The 22,150-nt window shown below is 32.9% G+C and overlaps 2 protein-coding genes across 2 annotated transcripts in view; one reads left to right on the plus strand and one right to left on the minus strand.

Annotated features, from left to right (window-relative positions):
* Positions 1–22,150, plus strand: part of LOC128205067 (receptor-type tyrosine-protein phosphatase mu-like) — a gene marked incomplete in the record, with an annotated part of 180,600 nt that overhangs the window by 65,203 nt on the left and 93,247 nt on the right.
* On the minus strand, positions 800–14,003 carry LOC128205070 (receptor-type tyrosine-protein phosphatase mu-like). Its single transcript, XM_052906486.1, has 16 exons — positions 13,812–14,003; positions 11,635–12,486; positions 11,264–11,372; positions 11,055–11,149; positions 10,737–10,880; positions 10,380–10,543; positions 9,916–10,003; positions 9,511–9,575; positions 9,323–9,359; positions 6,832–6,935; positions 6,429–6,554; positions 4,550–4,698; positions 4,144–4,279; positions 3,598–3,726; positions 3,229–3,307; positions 800–2,071 (listed from the first exon to the last, which is right to left on the minus strand). The coding sequence occupies exons 1-16, from the start codon at positions 13,858–13,860 to the stop codon at positions 2,049–2,051; spliced, it is 2,349 nt and encodes a 782-aa protein (XP_052762446.1). The 5' UTR covers positions 13,861–14,003; the 3' UTR covers positions 800–2,048.

Here is a 22,150-nt window from a genome sequence, read left to right on the forward strand (position 1 = left end):
AAAAACGTAACTTTAGTGATAAAATTGTGCATGGCAAATAACCATTAAGGGTAATTTAAAACGCTTGTATTTAAAAAAAAGTACGGCGGATACAACATCTATTTGCATTTAGTAAAACTATGATGACATCTAAGTTACTTTACTATTAATTGTTTTTATTTTTGTTTGTCTGACCTAGTCTTGAAAAATCTTCACAATTAATTGCAAATAACTTTGACCTCTACGGTAGGCATGTACCTCTCTTCTGGACTAATGTACAAACCGACCTACAGTAAGTATACATTATGTCGTGGGAGGGGTCTTTCATTTTATACTATATAAACATCAGATAACGAACAAAGATGTTCACAAACAACCTTTTGACTGTAAAGGATATCAAATAGACATGTGCCGATGTTTAAAATTTGAGTTCTACTTTGATTTAAAAGTTTTGCATAAAATATTTCTCATATATGGTCGTAAGAATTTCAATGTCATGAACAACAACTTCTAGGTTATTCTTATTTTTTTCATTCGAATTATACAAGAAATTTCCATGTGATTTTCATTGTAAATTTAAGGATTTTAAGTCCTAGTATTATAATATTATATCAATGGTCTTAAAACATACATTTTCAAACTGTATATGAATAGCAAATGTTTTGGTTCGCGTCAGGCTGCGGAAGATCTTTAATATAGAGGTAATGGAATTGTATTAAAATACAGAAATGATCTTAGGATGAGAACTAAACTTAACGCACAATGCTGTGAACATCATTAGTGTTTGCATCCGAGATTTTATCTACAAAATGATAGTATACAACTTCAATAATGTTTATTTAAAAATATGTAATACGAATAAAACTATATCTCCAATAAGTAATGTGTTGACTTTATACTAAACAAATAATAAAAATCATTCGCTAAATGCTAACAACATATTGATACAAACGATATAAAAAGCTTGACAATTCATCAAAAACTTACTACCCTTCTACAAAGTTAAAGCTCTGTGAATATGGATACACTATGAACATTAAAGTGACAACACATGAAAATATATTGCTTAGAACAGTTTTGGTGTACCTTACAAGAGACACTTCGTATGTATCCCAAAATAAATATTTGGAGAAGGGGGATATTGGAATAGGTATAAAACATCTTAGGAATAACTTTGAATACAACTCTCAAAGCTGTAAACATATTATTTGCAGTCGATCTACAATTTCGTCAGAATATTACTTACACTGTACATTTAAAAGAAATATGTAGTATATATACAAGGAACGTTTTCTGTCGAACAAACGGACAACAATCATTTACTAAACGACATATGAAAACTCATGATAAAAGATGCTTATTATTTTATCAAATTCTTAATGCTTTTTACCAAAGCTGGAGCTCTACGGACATGGGTACGCATAAAGACACAATCGGAAATCATATTGGTTATGACAGATCTGGTGTACCATAAAATACTTTGAGAGTCTTCCTCCCTACAACATTCGGAATACAGGATATGAAAACACAAGTTAATGATTGAAACATTTACGTGAAAAACTACGGGAACAAGCTCAGTATCCAACAGTTTAAACATAAACCACATAAAAACAAAACATCACAAACAAGAAACATGAAACACCCAAAAGATTCAGTACAATACATATAAATAAAGACTTGATGTACGCTAGAACACACTAGTATTAAAAGTGTCTTTCTCGAAATTTGGAATACATATTGTATCCATAGAATGTGTTTTGCACTCATGCTACCTTAATGTGCTGTCCCGAAATTGAGTACATTCTCTACTGAAAAGACCTGATGTCCGCGAGAGCACACTTGTGGTATCTTATTGTCCTTTTACGAAGTTGAATACATGTGGTATCTTAAAGACTTGATGTCCGGTAAAGCGAAGTTTTGGTATCTTATTGTCCTTTTACGAGGTTGAATACATGTTGTATTTAAAAAGACTTGATGTCCGCAAGAACACACTCATTGTATCCGTATGTGTTTCTCAAAAGTGTGAGTTCATGTTGTATTCAAAACACTCCATGTACGTTAGAACACTCTCATAGCAGAATTAAAACTGGGACTGAAAACAAAAAAAATCGTTAATGAACAGGTGCTGACAATCATTTCTAGCATCGTAGTACAGAAATCAGTCTAAATGTTGCACAGAAGTTAAACGCGGCCGCACTTATCTTAACATTATTTTTAAAATAAAACGTGATTTAGTGAAATTGGATGCATAAAAACCTACATGGTATTTTCTTGTAACATAACTAACGCTTATAATGAAGTCAAACCGCAAATGCATTTATTTTTACATTTTTAAAAATAAGATATGACTCAATGACACTAGTTGTTTACAGAACTAGTTTAAATATGCACGGACCGTATGTATAACTGCAGAGAAACTTACTGAAACTGCAGGAATACTATTCGAAACTACAGGGAAACTTACTGAAACTGCAGGGATACTATTCGAAACTACAGGGAAACTTACTGAAACTACAGGAATACTATTCGAAACTGCAGGGGAACTAACTGAAACTGCAGGGATAATGTTCGAAACTACAAGAAAACTTAAATAAACTGCATATAAGTAATATCAAAAAGGAGTTCATTATACGAATTCAATTACTGTTGAATTTACTAAAAACAAATGTGATAAATACTAATCTGATGACGTACTACTAAAAATAAATGAAATGTCGCTATTCAACACCTACACTTTCAACGCTATTGGCTTATGGCATCATGTAATTATATTACACTAGTTTAATATCAAAACTTTATAATGACCTTTCTTTACAATATATTGAAAGGCTATGAATATTTCTACGTGTGAATAGTTCTATTATATACTCGTTTGTTGTGTATAAAGATTTATTCGCGAAAAAATCTTACTTCACTATTTCAAACAATAAATAAATAACTATTTGATATTTGTCATCGTCCTAATTATGCTGTTACGTGTCCTTATCCTTTAGTGAGATTTTTTCAATTTTAAAAACTACAATAAGATGTTTCTTTATATTCCTTTTATTCATAAAATGAAAAGAAAATGTATTTTTACTGTAAGGTTTCAAAACGTTTAACCTCGAGAACATCTACAACTTGATAGCCACTCGTGAAATACAGCTTTTGGTACTCATTCGGTAAACTGTATTGAAGTCTTACATTCTTGCCCTGAAACAAACAATTATCCTCTATATAATGAACAAAATATACCACAAAACTTTATACCTTGAATGGCGGCGTTTGCTCTGTTTTTGCCCTTGAGGTTTTTGTTTCTTTCGATCGCTTGAGATTCTTCCTGGGTTTGCTGAAATGCAAGATACAATTACCTCAATCACTTGCAACCACACTTACACCTGTTATAAGATTCTAAATAATGTATGTAAAAAGGTCATTTATAACGTCGGAAAGGTCAGCTTAAATATTTTGATAAGGAAGAGAAGAAGAAGATTTTAAAACATGTTTTATTTGTACGAAACTAAAATTAAATCTGTCGTGTAGAGATTTGTGTCAATTCACCATGCATCATCACTATATGGGTTTTGTTGTTAGTCTTCTTCCTGTATGTGATGTTCCATTTCATATCATAACTATTACCTTAAACAATTTAGCCTTATCATTGTGACTCATGTTGTCCACAAATTGTTGATAACATCTCCCTTTCACCGGGTTATAGTCCAACGTCAAAGAATGAACAAGAGCTCTGTGGAGAAACTGATACTGTTCCTGCAAATACATTTTTTTTATTATTCTAATGTACAATTACAAACTATACACTCTAATGATATTCCGAGACTTATATTTTCATAATATATTTATTTTACCGAAAGATTGTCTAGTCTTTTTATGTATTATTTTAAAAATGCGTATGCAGATTATTGAAAGAATCAAATATACACAAATCCAGTTTATCCGTAGTAGAGATCCATATGGGTGATGTCAAACGGTGATCACTCTATAGATTGATATATACCAGTGTTTGAATCATATTGAGCCTGTTCTGGTGTTATTATTAAGAACTCCTACTAATTGAAATCAACACTATATTGCGATAAATACCAGTGTTAAGATCATGTTTTGCCCGTTCCTTCGCATGTTGAGCACACATACCAATTGACTTCAAACCTAAACTACGATAAATACCAGTGTTTGGATCATGTTGGGCCTGTTCCTACGCATGTTAAGTACACATCCGGCGACGTCAATGCTCCCTTCCGCTTCTCCTTCCTTCGTCAAAATGTCGAGAGCAATATAGGTGCCCGTTCGCCCCACGCCCGCACTAGACACAAAATAGCATATAGCAAAAGGGAGATCGCTTTGTCATCTATTGAAATTCAAAAACATTCTTATGAGTAGGTCTTGCGGAAAAGTCCAATTTGCATAAAAAGCATAATAAATCAAGTTTGATAAAGCAAAATGTTTTGCCAAAACATAATTGCCATTTTGGTTTGTGTCAGAAAAAACGTACGCCTTAACCAGTCATTTGTTTTGAGAAAATAAGACCCATGAATAACAAATGCTGATGATTTTTGTTTTTAAATAGTAATACCTGCAGTGGACCAATGTTGGACCATTAAGCTTTCCCGAAGAGTTCAGGACCATTTTTCGGAACTCTATCAGAGAGGGAATATCCTCAGGTACACCTCTGTCAGGCCAGCACGTGAAATGAAACTGCTGAAGTTTTTTCTCTTCGGAATTCTAGGGAACAGTATTTGATGTCATTAAAACATATATCTTATTGTTATCAAAGTATTTGACCAAACTTGCATGAGTTTGACCTTTTTGCCCTGGTTGAATTAATTCGCTTGCGGGGGATGACTGTGCCTTGATAGTTTGTATATAAATGTATTTTATGAACTTGCATGACGTCTTTGAAGGTAATACTCCTACAATAGGGTTTATCAGTCGCTGAAATTGCCTTTATTAATAAATGCTAGGCAACCATGGAGGTTTGAACCTCGAAAATAAGAATAACCCATCAGTTAATTGATATGTTGTTTTCATAACGTTTTGATTCTTTAAAGCTTCACTCTTACGGATGTCACATTTTGACAACATTTTTATTTTTTGTCTTCGAAGAAGCCAATTTATTCGAAAAAGCATGTAAACAAGTCATATAAGACAGCTGACAAAATAAGATCGCAGTTTTTTTTTTCATATAAGTTGAATAAGTGATGTTTTATGCATTTTTCTTAAACCGTTGGTAACGCTTTAAGCCATAAAACATTAATTTTCGAACGGAAATATGAAAATCTGCGATCTGAATTTCTGTCAGCAGTCTATTATCACTGGTTTGCAGATATTTACGCACAAATTTGCTCATTTTAAGGCAAAAAATAGAATGAAAAGTTGAAAAAACGTAAATCTGTGAGAGTGCAGCTTTTGGTTCTTGTGTGTTCGGAAATGATACGTGTGCAACTGAACAATACCATAACAGGCTTTTGGATATCGAAGCTTGTCCCTGTATATTGTGGTACACCATTGATAGTTTAACACGCACACTGTTTATGTTTCTTGTTATCCTTATATGTGTTTATATATGGAGGCAATGTTTGAATTAACTAATGTTAAAGAGAATGTAAAAATATGTATCACGGAATTATTAAATGTTGCATATTAGATTATCATAGTTTTCTTCTTTTCTCCCAAAACCCAATTAAATATGTAACTTTCAAACGACTGCTAGAAATATATGTCAATCGAATCCATCTCTAACAATCAAAACACACGTCCGATTTAGATCACAGAGCAGGATAAAACCCGGAAGTTTCTTTAATGTACATTTTGCAAGAAACATATTTTAGTAATAACTTTTAACTAGGAAGTCATTGTGTTCCACTTCACCAATGCACTTAAGTCAATCAGCCATAAGCACACACGTAAAGTTATTGGATACATACCACTTTCATCTTGTTATCAACACTTATTGTTACAGAAGGCAAAGATGAGAAATATCCTTGTCATAAAATTAGTAAATCTATCTTATAAAATGAGATGATACCAGCCAAACATTTGAAATGTTTTCTCAATCTGATGTGTATGGCACAATTTATAAAACATCAGAATAAGTCACTTTTTTATAAAAGAAGTTAGTGCATTAAAAGTAAACAACAACTTTATGATGGCTTGACTTTTGCAAAATGTGAACAAAAGAGAACATTCGTTTATTGTTGTTTTAACATTCAAAGAGGGGAATTACTTGATAAATTTTGGTTACTTAAACGGTTTTGAATTATGAGTTAGAATTTCCTTAACAACGACTCCGACAACATTTTGCCCTGTAGTGTTCATTGTATTATTGATTTGTTTTAATATAATTTAAAGAATGAAGTGTTTTTGATTTGTTTATAAAGAAAAAGTTCAAACCAGAGTATACAAGAAATTTAACAAGTGTACAAAAACATGTGAAAACCATTAATATAGCATACCTGATATATTTGAAATGTTCGTCTTGTGAATTCAGCGTACTCATCTTCAGACAGACACGTGACGTTTACGTTTCCATAACGGGCAGACGATCCCACATCTGGCCAATATTGCTCACATTTCTCTTTCTGTGAAGTACAAACATATTTATCTTTGTCACTTTAGGATATACATCACATAGTATAATGGGTAATACTTCGTTTATACTTTTGTAATAGATGTGATAGATCATAAGTGTTCTTGATACCAAATTACATTGGTTGTTTGATGGTCTTTACAAATGAACTTGTATAGTTCACTATTCCGTTACAGAATTTACTAACAACACCTATAATATGGAAAATACCATGGTAAACTTGTAAGCCATGTGGAACATTTTGACCATTATGTTAAAGCAAAGCGTACCTCTTCTTCAATTAAATTGGTAACCATGACGACTTTTTCAACTTTCTGCTGCCAGACAACTTCCCAAAACAATCCAAAGTCTCCAAGTTGTTTTGACATCGGACCTTCAAAAAACGGAACATGTTAAAAACATTTCGCACTAAAACCTCAAAACATGTGGTTTCAGACATACTGCCAGACTAAAAAGGCTAGGTTGTCCGGTGAGCACAATGATAAGAACATTCGCTTCTTTAAGGTGTCTCAGGACTGCTCTGTACCCGTCTTTGGTGTATCTTAGGTGGGTTTGTGGTTATAACGTCGGACAAATGAGTTTCAAGCAGGTATTCCGGTTACTTCACAACATTTTGCCAACGACGGTGTTTTTGCTTAAGTCAATACAACCGCGAATAAAAAATGGGCGAAGCATCAAATTACTTGCCTTGTGCCCATAAACAGGGTTTTGCAAAGGAGAGTGTTATTGCAAAAGTCGATATAATAAATTAAGTTTATAACTGGGCTTATCTTTTTATATTTCATTGTACCATTATTAGACATATATCATTTCGTACTGGGATGTGGCCTATCATCTGATATAAAACGTGAATATGTACCACTGTTTTAAAGACGTAGACAAAACATGCAGAAGTGTATCTGACTAATGACATCTGATCAAAAAGATGTTAAGATTTTTTTAATCAGTTGTATTCTAATTATTGAATATGTATCGTAGTGTATTCATGTAAACTTGAGATATTGTAAAGTCAATTACAATATTTACCTGTTTTCTGTATGATAAACTTAATATACATATAAATTACACATGATATTGTAATTATTGTAGCATAACAGAATGTTCAGCTTTAAGTATAAAGTAATACTAATTATATAGTAACAGTTTCATATATTGACGGTTCTGGTGTATTTACTTTTATCTGATTCAGAATGAGTACGGTTTTAGATGTTCATATGATTGTTTGAATCTATAAGTATGTTTAAGATATATCTATGTAGTTTGTTACCTTAACCTTTTAAAAACAAATCTTACCTGATTGAGAGAATCAGATTTTTTTAAAGTACGTAAGGCTCCCTAAAGTTCTGATTTGTACAGGTTGCCCGATGCATGGAGTTACAGATGTGTGTGTGTATGTGTGCGTGTGTATGGGTGTGCGCACGCACGAGTACGTGTTTGTTTGTGTGTGTGTGTGTGTGTGTGTGTGTGTGTGTGTGTGTGTGTGCGCGTGCGTGCGTGTGTGCGTGTGATTGTGAATGTGTGTGTGTATGTGTGCGTGTGTGCGTGAGTCTGTGTGTGTATGTGTGCTTCCGCTGATCAGTGAATATTTACACCTCAACTTCCATTCCTTAAATGAACTGCATTTCGGCAATTGCGTTTATCAATCGATGAACGCAACACCTTCGGATATGTTCGAATCGCAATTCATCGCATAACAATATACATAACAACTATTGATCTTGTTATTGTTTGTATTGTGTCAGCAGGTCCCGTAAAATATAAATCAACATTTTAGAAGGTGTTAACGTATTATATTTTAAATGTATTGTTGCCATTAGTGTTTCAATTTTACGTTTAAAAGTGATTTCAAGTGGTTGATCTTTTCCCGCGTTATTGTGAAGTCATTTGAAAAAAATGTTTCCGGTTACAGTCGGGTCGTTCTATTTACAGAATGGGTAAGAAAGGATTACTGAAAGGTTTTCTTAAATGAAATGAAGTATTTTTTTTAACAATTCTTGAATGAAATAATGAACAATTGGTGTAAATATAAGGAATGAATTGCGGGGTTGATTTCATTATCGGGGATATGAACGCAATTGGGCTGGTCAAAGTACGCGTGGAGTCCTTCGGACTCCACACACTTAGACCAGCCCAATTGCGTTCATACCCCGATAATGACATCAACCCCGCAATTCATTCCTTAATTATACATCTAAAGTTTTTGACATGGTAATGTAGGAAATAGATAGCATTATAAAATGTTTTGATTTACCTGACATATGCAGTTGACGTATATGTTTTTGTATTAATTAGTTTTGTAAAATGTACGCATTGAATGACCTGCAAACACTATATTTTATATTAATTAATGACCATGGTCTTTCGTAGCTAAATCTTGAGGTTTTAAATTTCTTTACAAATCGTTGCGTAAATAAACGAAGTTTAAATTATATAAACATTAAAGCAAAATCTTTGTTATCAGTTTGATATGTTCTTAATATGACCTAAATGGGATTTATCATGGCCTATATTCACGAACGGTCTGTGTCTGAGTTCCAGGATCAAGACTAAGAAGTGCAAATATTAGTGTTATTGCCATTGTTAAATAACTACTACAAAAACAGTAATTGTTGATCTAAATAAAAAGGTTTTAACATACATAACTAACATTTATATCTAACGCAAAAAGCTAAACAAAAAATATTACACGATACGTCTGTCTAAGTCTCAAGCTTAAAGACATGATTAAATATAAACCAAGTTTTACCTAATGACACTTACCTAAAGTTGCGATGTATTCATTTCTTCTTTTGTAACCCTTAAATAAAAAAAGATCAATTTCTTAGAATGGGAAAAATGTTATAAAAGCTTTGTTCGAACGCTTGTGAAGGTAATACAACGAATTCAAATACTTGAATAATGAATTAAGTTATATTAAGTAATATTGTTATCAAGAAAAAATACCATACATCGATAAAGCTTGCGTTTATGTAATCAGATCCATTGTACCAAACCTTCACTCTTGAATCGTCATCTGCAGATTGAAATGATAGTTTCGTATTAGAAGTATATTTCGGACTATAACAATGCAAACTACAGCGCGACAAGTCTAGCAGCAAATCACATAAATAATGACACAATTTAGTTTAGAGCCACCACACAGAAACGCACTCTCAGCACTTTATATATAAATATTGAAATCCCCGTTACAAAACGTGTTTGGATTCATAGGGGAGTTATGAAGGTTGTCGTTTGCGGCGCCTAGCACTTACTGACCAAATGCAAAAGGTTAATTTTTATTATTTCAACACTGACTCTATAACTAGTAGAACAAATTGGAAGTGACTACACAGCTTTTGATAAATCCCACTCACAAGGGTAAATTCCTTTATATCTGTTTCGTGACATATTGATCGCTTTTTGTGAATCTTCGTACGATTTTGTAAGACCGTATGGAAATTTCTGCATGAATGGACAAAAGTGGTCATATTAGACATTTATATAACAATAACCTGTAATTCAACATATTTATCTTCTGACATTGTAAAGGGCTCATGTAGGCTCAGTGTGCGCCACAAATGCGTTTTCTATTATGAATATCTTAATACTTGCTCATCATTTAATATATTGAACATAAAAAATATTACTAACCTATCAACGCATATTTAACAGAAAAGTATTCGTAATATTGTTTAAACATTCGCGAATAAATCAATGTTTGTGTCGCTTTTCTAAACCAGTATTTTTGTTGCTGTTTGATGTATGAACATTCTTAAGAAATGTTTTATACCTTTTTCCATAGAATCTTTTATCAAAAAGATTTTCTTAACAATTTCACCTTAAATTCTTCCTCATAGGAGCAGTTTGTTTTTTCAGTGACATACGCAGGAAACTCCTCAACTTTAACTTTGGTCTTGTTAACCTCATTTGCGTTGTTATAATACACTCCTCCATCCTCTTCAAACCTAATAACATTTTCCCGTGCAATAGCGTCCTCGTCGTCTGAAAATAACACAGTGTTTTCAACTAAAGGACTTCTTATCGTTGGAATAAGTAAACGGATAATTTATCATGTATATTAAAGTGAAAGTCTTTAAACAAACGTTATAATCTGTTTACAAACATTTATCTTTCATCGACACTTTATTAACAAGTTATTGACAACAGGTGGATGTATTGCATAATAAGCAATTACCAATTTCAAGATTGTCCTCTATTTCAATCATTTTTGTTCTAGCTTTCTTCTCTGGAGTATTTTTGCAATAAAGATTGGAAACCACGACTTTCTGTGTTGAACCGTCACTTGTGGTGGCATAAATAACATCGGGTTGAGCAGCTCCTCAAATATACAGATATGTATGTTACACTAACAATTCAAAACATTCCTGTTGTTTTAGACATACAAGTAATTAAGCTAATATTACAAAAAATAAATTGGCTACAAAAAATAAAATTGGCTATAATATTATTTTACCTTAAGGTTAACAAACGACAGGCTTCCCATTATACTTACTGTTTTTATTAACAGTTGCATAGACATACGATGAATCGACGTGCTCCTCGTCATTTTGATCGGTCTTAAACGTTGACGTTTCTTTGTTACCATATCTAAAACATAATGATGCAACCTTTTGTTTAATTTTAAGAACATAAATATGTTTCCATGAAAATGGTAAAAGTATGTTATGTCAGGCAGTACAGTTAAATTGTATAGAAACGTACCTTTTTCTTAGAGCAATGAATGCGATGACGGCAATTATGGCAATAGAGAGTATTACGCTGCCTCCAACAGTTCCACCTATAGCGCCTACCCGTGAGCCACTAGAGGTCTCTTGGTCATTAAAACACAGTAAGAAACAAAACTTCTTTAAATTGTACAATACAAAATCAAAATTAATTAGCTTATTGAGAAAAAACTTAACATCGACACCATGTTAAAAATCGAATATATTTGGTACCCCCGGGAGACTTCTTTCCTAGTATTTAATCGGTTGATATCAACAGTATTCAAACATGAAATTTAATCAATTCATCCAGCGGAAGTTTGCCATTTCTTTGCGGTTTATGTTTTATGACTAATTGATAAGCATTACCTTCTGGATCCTTTAGACACACAGCTGCAGTGTAGCCAGAAGTGCAACCGTGTAGGCATTTTCCACTTTTAGCTGAACATCTTGTTCCATGGCCACTTTTGATACAATTGTGATCGCATTCATGTTCACACATTTCTCCAAAGTTGTCTTCTAAACATCCGTTGGTACATTTCCCAGATACATAGCATTCTTTGTCAACGCAGGTCCCAGTGCAATTCATGTCACAATTCGGTCCATATTTCCGATTGGATGCACATTCCAAGCACTCACCATTAAATCGGTTGCATTTGTTACAGGACGCGTTGCATTTTTGGTTGCAAAGTTTACCCCAAAACCCCTGAGAGCAACCTTCTTTGCATTTGCCCGAAACTGAATCGCAATGCCCATCCAAGCACCTAACGCTGCAGTTGATACACTCACCATTTTCGTTCGGATAGTATCCGTCTTCATATGCCATACACCATGCAGTACACTGTTTACAGTTTGTTGGACATTCTAGACAGAAAGGGTATTTCTGATTAGCATAATAACCTTCTAAGCAACCATCACAGTCCAAGTGAGAGTTGCATGTACATCCAGAAAATCCACACCCACGGCATTCTTTATTATAATATACATAGTGTCCTGGTTGACAACTGTGTTCACAGTTTGATCCGTAGTATCCTTCAACACATTTGCTACATATCAATCCCGTGTTTCTGTCGCATTGAACACACATGTTGTTATGGCACTCCTTGTAGCATTTATTGCCCCAGTACCCGTCTTTGCATCCCCATGTGCATGTGCCACCCCAAAAGCAGCTATTGTGGTTACAACACTTGCAATTGGTGCACTCATTCCGTGCGGTTATATCTAAAACGAAATTAGGTAACGGTTATCATTAGAAATAATCTCATAATATTTAAAAGTGTCAAAGCGTTCAATAGTATATTAATATCGCATTTCTTCCAGTGTGATAGTACATCCGAAGCGAAGCAAGGTAACAGTATTTACCCGAAAATTGACACACTGGTTGACATGTGATATCTATTTTATTATACCGAATACAAATACACGATTACACATAGTCCTTTCATCTTTATACAACTTTCAAGTTGGATCAATTTATTCTGTATTGTTTTCGGTAACAATTGATTGAAGTCTAAAAATGTTACAAAGACAGTATTGATACACAAGAAGATACATACACCGGAAGTTACTGCCAATGACTGGGTTATGACCATTGAACGTGAGAAAGTCATATGAGGTATGATAATACACGATCAGATATACTCGAACTAGTTTGTCTACATTTATTTAAAGATCAAATGCAAACACTGTTCTATTTAGAAACAGTATATCGTTATTTTTCATAATTCATGAAGTATGATATAGTATAAAAGGAAAATTATGTGTTTTTGCGTGTTTATACTTTGCATATTCAGGAATGGAAACTAAACAACAGATTGACAGATAAGGCATACTACTTCTTTTACCAAAGTATATTAAAACCAGCTGTTGGCAAAATTGATAGCTTTGTGCAAAGTATGTTCATTCCCCCAAAACAAATCAAACAAAAACACATTTTTAAATGTTTGACATTATGCTATTTCATTTAAACCCAGTTGTGAGTATGTCTCATGTCGATAAGATCGCTAACTGCAGGTACAAGGGTACCGAGTAAGAATAATGCTATCGTTGGTAACATTTTTCCTTTTTTTTCTCTTTTATGTCTACGTTTGTAACACTAATTTCATTTCCAATTGTCTTCAAATGTATCGTTTAATTACAACAACAAATTTAGTAAATGTTTTTTTTTTAAAAACATCCAGTATCTAAATTCCGTATCTAAATCCCATTTGCGTATTGAACGATCTTTATTTATAATCATAATTTCCATTTAGAACATAATATAGTTTAATTTACTCATCTTATTAGGTTAACCTGAAAAAAGCAATCCAAATATAATTGCAATTCAAAAAGCTCCAACTGCAAGAAATCTTAATAATTTCATGACAGACTCTCGTGTGTAAGAAATGCTATTAAATAAAAAATATTTGAAACCGTTCAATCTGTATAATATAGATATATATCAATAAATTTAAATATAAAATTTGTGTATCATGACTCTGTTCTACATTAGTTCCATGACTTGCTCATGTAATACTAATAACACTTTCGAAAATATTTAACTTAACCTGAAAAGAGTAGTCCAAAGATAATTCCAATTCCTAAAGCTCCAACCATCCTGCAATAACAATTAATAAATTCCTGAAAGAAAACGTGTCTGTATGAATTGCTATCAAAGAATTATTATTTAAAACCGTTCAATTTTTATTATAAATCTTTACAAAGCAAAACTTCATAAATATAAATTGTGTGTAAATTGATAAAAGGAGGAAGATCTTGGTTTAAATTATTGTAAATACGTTTTGTTCTTCCTGATTGCCCGGAATATAAACGGCTAAGTACTCTACCATCTTTTAAAGTTGCTATGTAACATTAACTTATCTCAACACTTAGTTATGATAAGACATAAACGTTTTTATCTTGTCGATGTAAGTGTTGCATTCGTGTCTTTCAAGTTGTATTTGTCTAGTTCGTCTGTTTAACCTTAAACAAGCTTTATGTCAATTGTTTGGCTACAGGCATTTTCCATTTGTATTATTGCTTTTTAACTTTGAATACGCTTTGTTGAAAATTCATCCTGAACCAATATATTTGTATCTGCAATATGTACACAAACATTGGCGCACAACATTTACAGTGATATAAAATCAAACAATATCCGGAGCACGACGTCGTAAGAAAGCCGTTTTGTGGCATTGTATTGTACGATGAAACTCCAAATTATCAGCTTTAAAGGTCGATATTAATTTCACACATACAGTTTGAATTTGTGAATTGTATTGTATTATTAACATTTACCAAACTATTATTGCAATTTTTTTAGTTGCCTTCAATTAAATGCTAAGTGACTATGTCTTAATGGTACGTGTCACATGTCAAGAGTTTACTTTGAATTATCAAAATGCAAGTAAAACGTCTTCTTCTTCTACTAATAATAATATTCATTAAAAGTAATAAGGTCATTGGAAGCTTACATAATTATATAAGATTAGCATAATGCATTAGCCATAAGCATCTCGAGGAATGCAGCTAGATGAACACACCTTTACAAATTGATTTTAAAGGGAACAAATAATTATTGGTATCCTGCGACTGTTACACTCAAACGGAACCGAAACCAAATGCTGGTTCCCTTCTTATCCACGGGGAAGCACTCTCACGACATTTGCCACGGTAGCAGTCAACATTAATATTAGACAACACTAGGTGGATATATATTTTATAATGAAATGTTTAAAATATCAGAAAGTATTAATGTCCTTGACTGTCTATAAAAAGGTCTAAAACGTAAAACACAATAAACGTAAACTATTCCTGACGTTAAGCCTTTCTAGACGCAGTTAATGCGTTAAAATATATTTTATTTGCTTAAAACATTTAGAAGCACTAAGGTGACTATGTAAGGTAAATGGAGGTTTTTAATCAGATGTGGCTTACCCCTTTCATGTGTAGAGAAAACTGCGTTAATCATAGAAGGGTTACTATATATGCTTATATATTTTAATTTTATTGAGTTAAAAAAATGTTAAAATAGTAAAAGAATAATTGCACATGGGCGTGGCCATGCTTTATACTACAGCCAAGGTCCTTGTTCAAGTTCTTTAATTATAATTTAGACGTCATTATTATTTTCATAATATACTTCTGTTTATCTGTTACTGATAAAAATATTCTTATTTTTATCACGATATTTTGAAATGCAAAATATTAAAACTCATATCCGTTGTAAGAGTTTGATCAGTCATTTGCTTACTTAATTATATTTTCAGTTCCAAACATTTGTTTTTAATACACTGTATTGACGGCTGAGTAAGGCGAAGTAAGGTGACTCTGTGACGATGGTCGCCCTCTAACTCGAACGGCATACATTCAAAGCATGGGCATCAATTACATTTCATTGTATATTATTTCTCTGAATGTAACAGTTGAAAACAATTACCGTGCTGTATGAACAACGACTACAATGCTGATGGAACATGCATAGTGGGATGCAAAAATGGGTACTAGTATATAAAATCGACAGACGTGCATCTATCTCATCAAAATCATATCGTGACGTTCACTTCATTTCATTACGTTATGTTCGTCACATATTGTAACATAACGTAACGTCGTGAAACGTGTATTGGGGATCTGATTTTAATTTGATTGCACGTGCATACACAGTTGTGTATGATTTGGACGATAACGTGGCGATCCTGGTTATGAATGTCTACCTGGATACCATATACAATATAAAATTAACTGCAAAAGTGCTATTATTTAAGCTGTATCTGAGCCTCTTATTATAGTTGCTTTGGGTTTTTATAATCCCAGTTGTGGATGCCACAATAAAAGTCCAACAAACTGCAAGAAAAGTACCAGCTCAAGCAGCTGCTTATCATGAGATCAGGGTAAATGGATCTTGCTGAAGGTTACAATGTGGAACTGACTGTATTAATGGCGTTTGCGAGCGTTCGTCTGGGTGCAAAGACAGAAAATTTGAAAGAGCAACGGGAACATGTTCATGTAGAAATGTGCACCCGATGGCAATCAATGCGCATAAAACTGTAGATCAGAATGTACAACATCTGAAGGCTACACTAGTTGCCAGTAATATGTACGGGTATATATGGGTCAAGTTGTAGGTATGTCTGTGGTAAAGGATGTGGAGATAATAAATGCGACAAATTAAATAGACAGTGTTGCTGCCGAAGCAATCTGTACGATGGAAAACAATGTGACTCTTGTGTTACAGGAATCTTTGTACAGCAGAATAGTATAATGTGTCTGTTAGCTTGTTAGTCGTGTTCATCAGCCACTGCTCATTTTGGATAGTTGGCTTCTCATATATGAGCACAACTGTCCAGAGAAGAATTGTTTTATTTGCTCACAGTCAGGATAATATTTCACCTGTAATAAAGGATACGAATATTCAACGAAACAGTGCAGTATTCAGCTAAAAACTTTCAAGGAAGTGGGTAAGTGTGAGTTATATAAAAACAATGCTTAACTCAATGTGTCCTAAACATAATCATTGACATTGCATGTTTTAGTTTGAGTATACATGTGGATGCTAGTTAAACATATTTTTCATAAAATGGGAAGCAATCAGATTTGTGTGGGGTTGCATTAATTGCAGTCCTTGCCATTTTCATACTCGTCTATGTCAAAAAACAAGCGTGAAAGTGTGTGAAAATTGTATCATTATTGTTGTGAAGTAACTTGCTCTAAGTATTTGAATGGCCGTCAAACGATTGTATCCATAGCAAGTATAGCAAGTTCATACACCGAATATTGCATTTATGTTATAAATAAATGCCATTTAATATCCAACTTACATTATCAGCCAATGATTTTGCACACAGGCTATTCAAGTTAATGCATACTTTTAAAGATTTACTTTTTACGTTTTTTGCTTTATTCTGGATTGTTGGGATAAGAGTGAGGTTTGTGAAAGTAAACTGGTTTACACCACCAGTAAATTTACATTTTACTGACCGTTCCAAGACGGTACCTAACAATCCTTGATAAACAAACCTAGTTCTTTTCTATATAGTATATATGCACTGTGCTGTTTTTGGAGTTTTGTGCTGTATGTTTCTTGTTTGTGATTTTTTGTTTTTGTGTTCTTTGTCTTTGGCGTTTTCCCTGTGCCTTTAAACGGTGTTTACACTTAAACTTTTGGCAACTGAGCTTCTTTTTGTAGTTTTTCACATAAGTATTAATCGTTAAGAATTTCAACTTTCGCTGGTGTTTAAAGGTCCGACTACTTCCACCCGTCCGATACAAACTCACAGCGTAAGATCTTGCGTTTACAATGTGTCAGCCAATGAGGCTACGCTCACTCCGACCATTCATAATCATTAAGATCTTACATCTTGTTATCTAACTATTACTTGGTTGTAAAGAAAAGCCATGTTTGATTCTTATTTTCTGATGTTTTCATAGCACACAAAGGCAATATATTTTTATAAGTCTAACTTGAAAACTACTGTTTTTTGTCTTCGGACTAATTAATAAACATATAAAATTGTACACCATATATTGGCAACGTTATATGTACTTGTGTACAATCGTAGTTTGTAATTATGTCATAGTATGTATAACAATACAAATGACAGGGATAATCCCTGAAAATTATGTATATTTTAGTCTTTGTCCTACCACCTGTCTGTACGGCTTTTCTTGTACGTTCTTCTATATTTACAGGCTTACATCTCACAAAAGGTTCAACTATTTCGCAAGATCTTTATAAAATTTTATATCAGTAATCACTTACAACAGATCAACACTTAAAATGTATGTTTTTTTTGGCCCAATGATTCTGAAGTATGTACGGCCCAAGCAGCCATTAGATCAAACGATATCGTTGTTGTGAAAAGACCATCAATGATACGCTGAAGTGGTATTGAAAGTGAAAATATGTAACGAACAAACGGACTTTTTATTTAACAACTAGTGTCTATTCTTACAAAAGAACGTCAAACATTCCGTAAGGTCAACACATTGTGTCTGCGGTTCTATTTAGCGATTTTACCTTGTTTTGATAGTTAGAGTAGTACAAGAGTTTACCCCCAAAAGAGTCTAATTCTCATTATAGTCTTAAGTTTAGACTTTGACAAAATGATGTTCAATTTCTGGTTTATTTTCACACACATGCACAGAAAATAGGGTTTTGTTCAAAATCAACTTCAGACACATGACGATGATACCACTCTTGATTTTTCCTTAGCTAGCAAATGAGACAAAAACTTGGATAGAAGAGTTTTTAGGTTTTAAAACATGGCCTTATTTTGATATGAATATTAATGAAATGTTTGTTTCACAATCTGATTTTGGAGTTGCTGTATTTCTCTCCTCGTCTGTTTACCTATTATATTAAATTGTTTTAGGTTTAATCACTTTAGTTTACTCGAATATACATATTTTCAGAGGTTGACAAATCCGACATTTTTTGTTTTTATTATTTAATTTAGATTGTTCGACTTGTCCCTGTAGTTTTCGTTGTGTTATTATATTAAACAAATGTATTGTTTAATGAAACATTGATAATTTGTATCTTTCAATTTTCATGTTTGCAAAAAGGTTTATAATTTACCGTTTGCCCAATTGAATGGATCAACGATCTTTTCTGCATTACTTTACCATCACACTTAAACTATAGATGTTTTTACACAAAGAGGTGGTAACTTTGGTAGAGGACTTTCTGATTAACGGGGTCAGATGATTATTTTGAATAATTGACCTTGAATTGATTAAATAATGCAAATCGAACTGTAGGACATGAAAACAGCATCTCAATAATACATACGAGAGCCTTAATACCAGTACTACCGTAAAACCTGGGAAAGACTATAATCAATTACCAGTGGGACAACTTACAAGCAGCTCGACGAATAACGTGAAAGTTACAAATAAAATATCGTAGCGTATCATAACATTTAAACATTGTGAAATGAAAAGCTATTATCAGCGTGATTACAATGTACAGGAAGCTCTGCAGAATATGCGAACTCGGAACCATATTCACAGCGTAAAAATATTTCAGATCAGACCGAAATATTTAAATGTATGTGAATGGTGAAGATTTGTATAGATTTTTGTCACAGTATATGTGTTTTTAAACATTCAGAAAATCTAGACTGATAGTAGTGTGCTTTTAAATGGTATTTTACAATACATACATGTAACCAGAAAGAATACCCTATACAAAAATGTCTAATATTGTTTTGCGCACAGGAAATTCTTAAGTAGATTATAATTGTTTTATTATTTTTTTTTACTTTTGTAATTACTTCAAAGTTATGAAGTATACGAGAAAGCACGATTATAAATAAACTTAACGTACTTATTTGCTACGGAACATTATGTTATGTTTTTTGAAGTGAAACGTTTAATTTACATATATGTATGTGTTTTATCCAGACTTTTTGCGTCATAATTCATTGACTTTCTTGTGAATAAATACGGTGTTTTACCAGATTTTAAACCACATCATATGTGACAATAAAATGACATTTTATACAGTTATGAGGAATCTATGCTTGACTCAAGTACAACCGTGTAAAAATAGGTTAATTCTCCATGTTTGACGTGTATACCGAACTGTATGGGGCTCATTATTCAATAAAAACGTTAATAAGAAACTGTCTGGGTTGGGTCATATTCCCAACAATAAAGTTTATACCATCCCATAAATAGTCTATACCAACCTGTAGGGCGTCTGATCATTATCCAATGCATAGTTTTAACCAAGCTAAAAGGGGTATGACCATTCTACAAATAAATAGTTTATACTTACCTTAATGAAGTCGGAACAAGTTATACCAAACTGGATGTGGTCGGATCATTTCCCAATAAATAGTTTTTACCAAACTGGATGGGGTTGGCTCATTTTTCAATAATTAGGTTATATTGAACTGTATGGGTCGGATCGTTTTCTAATAAATACTTTTACCAAACTGTATGGGGTCGGGTAACCCTCAATAAATAGGATAGGATAGAACTGGATGAAGTTTGATCATTGTACAATGATAGTTTATTCCAGACTGTACGGGGTCAGATCATTTCCCAACTAATCACTAATATCAAAATGAAAGAGGTTGGATCATTCCCAAATAAATACATCATGCCTTACTGTATGGAATGGAAGGTTTCTTCCATACATCATCTATACCGAATTGTATGGAGCTAGGCCACAATCCGATAAATGGTTTATTCTAAAATATATGGGGTTGATCATTCCCCAATAAATGATTTATATTCACACCATTTTATTCGTCAAGTGTAATTACCTGACGTTTAATAACCTAACTATCAATTCGGGAAATAATTTACTCAACAAAATATAAAGCTGTTAAGTTGAGTGATTTAAAATAACGGGTCCTAAATTTCTATCGAGACAACGGCGTGTCCCATGTAAAAAGGTGAAAATTAAGTTTCGTTTGGCATGTCAGGCATTTAACATTGCAATGTTTATGGATATTTATAACTAGATAAGCCCCTATGTTCAAAATAAGAAGTCGACGTGTCACATGCAAGAACAATGTATGTAGGCCGAATGTCAAGGTCAAACACATTCAAAAGATATTAAGTGTGTACTTGGCTGCCATTACCGTCATCATAGCCATTAATATTCGAACACACATCGTCAAGTTTCAATATAACACCAAACTAAGCTGCTGTAAGTACTAGCGTCAATATTCTAATGGGTCTGTTTACACGCATATTAAGCACACATCTGGGGGCGTCGATGATCCCATACGCCTCTTCTTACTTCTTAAGATGGGACAAGGAAGCTTGTAATGTTAAACTGGTGCAGACAATTTAGATTCTTTTACTACATGTATAAGAAAGAAATGCTGTGCTGTGTTATATGTTTTTCTAAGCTAGCGCTCCAGATTAAAGCTGTGTGTTCTTAATATGTTGAATAATTAATGTTTGTAAAAAAATATGTTAAATAACAAATAATCGATTTTGCAAAATGCCTTCGTATTTCGTTTTTCATTTTTTATTCACAATGATATCATTGTATTCTTTTGTGGTTATATTATTAGTACTTACAGTAGATCACTGTTGGACTATTGACCTTTGCCGAAACTTGCAGGGCCTTTTGCCTATTTATTACAATGAAAACTACCAGGACAAGCCCAGTAGTCGAGTTTCAAAAACAAAGGCAAAGGTTGTTGCTGTTGCGATACAATAATTCATTTGACATCTAAAATTTGATTGATATATTCCATATACAAATAACTGAATGACTGACATGCAGTTATTAAGAATTTGTTCCCCAGGGACTGGGTAGACCGGGTCACGAGTTAGGCCTAACTATGTATGGTCAATAACAATTAAGACATTTTTTAAACGATTATTTTTATAAACAGTACGTATGTAACGCCTTCTACTTGCCTTTTAGTATAGCTTTAAGTATACTATTATCAAAGCGGTTTAGATGTAGTATTTTTCCCATTGTTCATGTCGCGAATTAATCAAACTCTTGACATGTTATGTATTCATTAATCAAATTGAGGTCGCTATTCAATAACGTAGCATTGAAATGCGCAAATTATTATTAAAAAAGTATATTTATTTACTTAGATTAATCCATTCTTTGCATTAAAACACTGCTCTTCTATGATATATCGGTATATGAGAAGATCTTGCATCAGCTTGAGATCATGTATGAGGTGATGTTCGTGTTTCCCAATAAATGTAAATTGCACGCCGTTTAATGCAGAGATAAGTTGAGTATATAAAACACGATTATTTAAGAATTAATAATTCATTAATTAATTTATTATTTGGACTTAAATGTCTTCGGATTTTATAACCTGTTTGAAAATGATAATATTGTGCTATATTTCAAATTTTAAAAATTTTCAATATTAAAAATATAGATTTATCTACCGATTGATCTAATCTTATT

Source organism: Mya arenaria, chromosome 10, assembly GCF_026914265.1.
Source record: "Mya arenaria isolate MELC-2E11 chromosome 10, ASM2691426v1".
Taxonomy (NCBI): Eukaryota; Metazoa; Mollusca; class Bivalvia; order Myida; family Myidae; genus Mya; species Mya arenaria.

What these genes read in the sequence shown, in the direction of transcription:
- LOC128205070 (XM_052906486.1), bottom strand. Translation starts at nt 13,860, where the DNA reads ATGGTTGGAGCTTTAGGAATTGGAATTATCTTTGGACTACTCTTTTCA. An exon ending in CTTTGGACTACTCTTTTCAG is followed by an intron (nt 12,487 to 13,811) that starts GTTAAGTTAAAT and finishes ATTTCGTTTTAG; the next exon opens with ATATAACCGCACGGAATGAG. An exon ending in GTGTCTAAAGGATCCAGAAG is followed by an intron (nt 11,373 to 11,634) that starts GTAATGCTTATC and finishes TTAATGACCAAG; the next exon opens with AGACCTCTAGTGGCTCACGG.